Source organism: Gymnogyps californianus, chromosome 7 (assembly GCF_018139145.2).
Source record: "Gymnogyps californianus isolate 813 chromosome 7, ASM1813914v2, whole genome shotgun sequence".
In the NCBI taxonomy this organism is placed as follows: domain Eukaryota; kingdom Metazoa; phylum Chordata; class Aves; order Accipitriformes; family Cathartidae; genus Gymnogyps; species Gymnogyps californianus.
The window spans coordinates 42,972,011-42,976,787 of record NC_059477.1 but is presented as its reverse complement, the minus strand read 5'-3'; the positions used below and the strand labels follow the sequence as shown (position 1 = coordinate 42,976,787).

Sequence of the window (4,777 nt, the reverse complement as noted above, 5' to 3'; positions counted from 1 at the left end):
CCCTGAGCCTTTACGTGCAAGTACTCTGCATCCACCTGACACTGCACTGGCTGAAATCTGTATCCCCAAAGCTTTTAGCAACTTTTTTTCACTGGGCAAGATGAACTACACTTTACTCTTCAAGGCTAATCCAATTCCAGTTTGCAAATCATAAGGATAAAAGCAACAAAAACAATGACAGGGATTTTAAGAGGTTAAATTGCACACCTTGCCTTCATCCTGCTGTTAAATGACAGTGGGGAGGTATGAAAACCATATAGTTTTGCCTGCTCAGACCAAGGCTCACTCTTTATATTGTGTCCTTCTCACAGAAAACTAATGAAGATGAAATCTCAATGTTAAAAATCACCACGTACGTGAAGAGAGCTCGTGTTCTCCACAATTTCTCTCTTTTGGACGTTTTGACACAACCGCTACCTTTATGCTGCGATGTCCCAGTCTTTAAGACAGGCCTAACGCTGCTGCTGCCTCAGGGCACTGTGAGACTCACTTGTTAGAAAACATTCCCAAAGCACTTTAAGTTTAGGATTTGCAAAGGATTAATCCACAGAAAACTTGCTAGCGATCGACAGAGCACGAGTGGGCACATGGATCCGGCTCTCCTTACTCTTCACCAGTAGCTTTTCATAGCTGAAAGTGTATGCAGGACTTCCCCGACATAACTTAGGGATGGGATCCGTTTTCCTGACATGACTTAGGGACGGGAACCATTTTCCTAACTGCTGCTGAGAGGTGCCAAGCGCTGGTAAATGGAGAGGAGCGCGAGGGGCAGACCCCGACCCACACGCCCGCCGCTACCACCAGCTGCTTTGCACAGCAAGTCGAGAAGGCAGAGAAGCCGCGCGCTGCAAAAAGCAGTCATGCGGAGTTCGAACATCTCTTCCAGCATTTTCCTCTGGCTAAAATAACTGCCAGCACTCCCCTTGCTAATTAGAATTAATACTATCTTCTTCCTCCAACAGTAAAAACAAAATGTTCCCGTCATGTCCCATCTGATAAGGCAGCAAAGCTCATCCAGCACGGCCTCGTAGGTGGGCTGCTCTCGCCAGAAGACTACGCCAGCCACGCCGGGCTCTGCAGGGAGGGGACCCCGCACGGGGACCGCCACCCCCAAAGCCCTGTGCCAAAGGAACGGGGTGCACGGAGACCAGGACCTGGCTAAGGGGTTACATCTGGGCTCTGGATGATTGTGTCCGTTAACGAAACAGCCGCCACACCAAGATGAATTAGCTGCAAGAGGTTCAGAAAACATCGTTTCTCCGTGCCTGGCCTCGACCTCCCCGCTGGTTTATTCCCGTGAGGACCAGCCCTGGATAGTGTAAGGTGCCACACGGCCATCGCACCCCGCCCTGCTGTGGGCAGCGTTTGCTCGCAGCCCCCGGCAGGCCCCGGCACACAGATTCCTCTGGCTGTTTGCAATAATTAAATCTCCATTCAAGCAAAGAGAAGGCAGGGTTAACAACGGCAGCAGCCGCCTGCCGCTCGCAGCACCGAGCTGTGCCTGCATCCACATCCTCCGCTCGGAAATATCCCAGGTCATCGCTCGGCCGGAGGCACGGGAGTGACCGTCCTGCCCGTCACTGCCCCGCGGCCGGAGGCACAGGCAGATGCACACCCAAACCACGGCCCCGGCTGTCGGGAGCTGCTGCCACCCTCCATTTATCCCCCAAACCGCCGATGGGGCAAGTGGTCCCACTAGCAGCATCAGGGCTGGGCCCTCCCCTGAACGACTGCTGAGGGGGGCCTCAGCACACACACACCCCCCACACACCATCCCCAGGCACTTGGGTGCCTCTGGGGAAGCAGCTTTGGTCCCCGGGGTGCTCGGGTGCATCCCCAGGGCTGGGCAGTGGGGTGCAGAGGCCCACAGCCCACGTGCCCCCGCCTGCCCGCGGCTGAGTGCAGCCCCAGAGTCACACCGGCTTGCCACCGCTGCTGTGGTCACTGCTCCTGTGGTCACCTCTCCTGTGGTCACCTCTCCCGTGGTCACCTCTCCCGGGCACCGTGGCCTCCAGCAGCACACCGGGAGGCATGGCTCCGAAAAACTCACGGGGCCGTACAGCGGCTGAACCTTCAATTAAAACAGACCTGGGGGGGGTGGGGGGGGTGTTTGGGGAGGGTGAGGTTCCACCAGCTGAGCCCACAGATCCCCAAAGGGCTGGTCTGGATCTTTCTACAGCCCCAGGGACCGGCACTGCACCCCCTCGCTGAAGAAACCTCCTCCTCCAAAAGACGTTTCCCAAAAAAACACTCCCAAAACCCCAGTCCCTGGAAACCCACGCCCCAGAACTTGCTCCCTTAACAACCCACTTGGAAAATCCTGCTCCCCCAAAACCGGATCCTGAAAGTCTGTTCCCCTAAAAACACTCCCCAAAGCCCACCCCCTAGAAATCCACCCCTCAGAGCTTGCTCCCTTAGCGAAAGCCCATCCCTGAAACCCATTTGCCAAAAGCCACTGCCCAAAACCCACTCGCAAAAATCCTGCTCCCCCAAAACCCACCCCCCAGAACCCCCCCGAATTTCTCCCTTAAAAACCCGCTCCCCAAAACCCACTCACAAAACCCCTCCTCGCCCAATCCAGCTCTCCGAACCCCGGTCCCCAAACCCCATTCTCCCTCCTCCCCAGAAACTCCCCCCACCCCCCCAAACCCGCTTGCTCCCTCGAACCCCCCCCCCTCCCCGCAGCCCCCTCGCAAACGCCCCTCCCGCCTTCCCCCCCCCCCCCCCAACTCCGCTCCCCAAACCCGCTCCCCTCCCTCCCTCCCCGGCCCCGCTCCCCTCCCGGGCGCGGCGGGGCGGAGCGGAGCGGCGGGCAGCGGCGGGGAGGAGCGGGCAGCGGCGGGCAGCTCGGAGCCCTCCGCCGACGCCGGGGCAGGGAAGAACGACTCGGTACGGCTCGGCTCGGTACGGCCCGGCCCGCCTGCATGCGGCGGCGGCGGCGGTGGGGAGGCGGCCGGGCGGGATGAACGGCTCGGCGGCGGGCGGCGGGAGCACGGCGGCGGCGGGGCTGCTGGCGGGAGCCGGGAGCGCGGCGCTGGAGCTGGAACGGGCGCTGCGCTGCTGCACCGCCGCCTCCGTGGTGACCGACGACGGCGGGGCGGCGGCGGCGGCGGCGGCGGCGGACGAGCGGAGCCTGTACATCATGCGGGTGGTGCAGATCGCCGTCATGTGCGTCCTCGCCCTCACCGTCGTGTTCGGCATCTTCTTCCTCGGCTGCAACCTCCTCATCAAGTCCGAGGGGATGATCAACTTTCTGGTCAAGGACCGGCGGCCGTCCAAGGAGGTGGAGGCGGTGGTGGTGGGGCCCTACTGACCGCCGACGGCCCCGCTCCGCCGCCCGCCCCGCTCCGCCGCCCGCCCCGACGGCCCGCCGCCGCCGGGGGAAGCCGACCTGGGCCGTCCGCTCCCAGCGCTGACTGCACAACGGCCGTTCCTCCTTTAGACAGACTTTTTCTTTTTTCTTTTTCTTTTTCTTTTTTTTTTTTTGTTCTCCTTAAAAACGGCAGCAAACGAACCCCCAGATCCCGGAGGCCGGTGAGACGTGCGGGGGCGCCCGGCGTGTGCGGCCCCCGGAGCCGCCCGTCCCGACCCGCGGGGTTGCCGAAGTAAAACGTGCTCTGATGGCAACAGGTCTGGGGTTTCTTTTTTCGGTCGCGGTAATAAATGCCTCCCGTCTTCGAGTCCCGGGGGTTCCGCGCCGCCGCCGCGGAGGGGAGCGGCGGGGCGCCCCGGGGGGGGGGGGGGCGGCCGGGCTTCACCGCCGCGAACCCGCGGAGCTCGGGATGAAACAAACGCCGCGTGGCCCGTCCTTGCAGATTTTTGCCTTGCAGCTGTGCTAAAACTTCCATTTTAGACTGCTTTTCGAGCCCCCCCACCCCCCCGGTTGCACAAGGCTGGGTGAACGCGGTACCCTCTTCCCTGTGCGCACCCGGAGCAGGGCGGGATGTGCCCAGGGGACATGCGGGGACCCCGCTCCTGCCCCGTGGATTCCGGCTTGGGCCACGGAAATAACCCAGTACACGCCGGTTGTATCCCTCTCTGTCCGGGTTTGACTCTAGAAAACCGCCCTACGTACTTTTTCTTAACCCCACGGAAAGCCTCACCAACAGGTGACTTCTGACGGTCGCGTTTAAGGGAGGGGGGAAATTTGTGCTTTCACCGGATTTGGGGGTTTTTTTCTTCATCCATTTCCTCTATAGGGATAACAGAGCATCTTTCTATGAGAGGTTTGCATAGCTGTTTATTATATCCCCGGGGGCGTGCACTGGTTGCTAGTGATAGATCAATATATCTACATTTGCTGTAGGAGGACGGGAACCGGCATAAACACTTGCCGGGGACCACAGCAGCGGGATGGGGGCAAAAAGGCTCAAGCAACCTGCCTGTGAGAAAATATCTCTCGTGATACCCAAAGTCCTGCAGTAAGACCGTTAATTGTCAGTATTTTTAATGCTGATAAGAGTCAGGAAGTCGTCCGGAGAAGCTATGGGGACTTCAGACTGCTTGGTTTTCCCTCAGTTTATCCTGAGCTGGTGTGAAGATGGCCAAGCCACCGAATCATTATAGACATCTTTAGGAGATGTTGTCAGAAGTTTCCATTTTGATAGACAAGGTGAAACTCAGCATTTACAAAACGCACCTGAGCTAGGAGGGAATGAAATAAAGCTGGAGTCTGAGACAACCACTTGACTGCGGATAAACTTTTGGTAGAAAATGAGACGAAACAGAGTGCCTCAATGTAGTCCAGTTCCCTCAGACGAGCAGAAATCTCAGCCAT

The 4,777-nt window shown here is 59.0% G+C and overlaps 1 protein-coding gene across 1 annotated transcript; it reads left to right on the top strand.

Annotated features, from left to right (window-relative positions):
- Positions 1-2,880: 2,880 nt before the first annotated feature.
- RPRM (reprimo, TP53 dependent G2 arrest mediator homolog) lies at positions 2,881-3,313 on the top strand. The gene has a single exon (XM_050900402.1). The coding sequence runs from the start codon at positions 2,963-2,965 to the stop codon at positions 3,311-3,313; it is 351 nt and encodes a 116-aa protein (XP_050756359.1). The 5' UTR covers positions 2,881-2,962.
- Positions 3,314-4,777: the final 1,464 nt, after the last annotated feature.

Coding starts and splice junctions, on each gene's coding strand:
- RPRM (XM_050900402.1), top strand. CDS start 2,963: ATGAACGGCTCGGCGGCGGGCGGCGGGAGCACGGCGGCGGCGGGGCTG.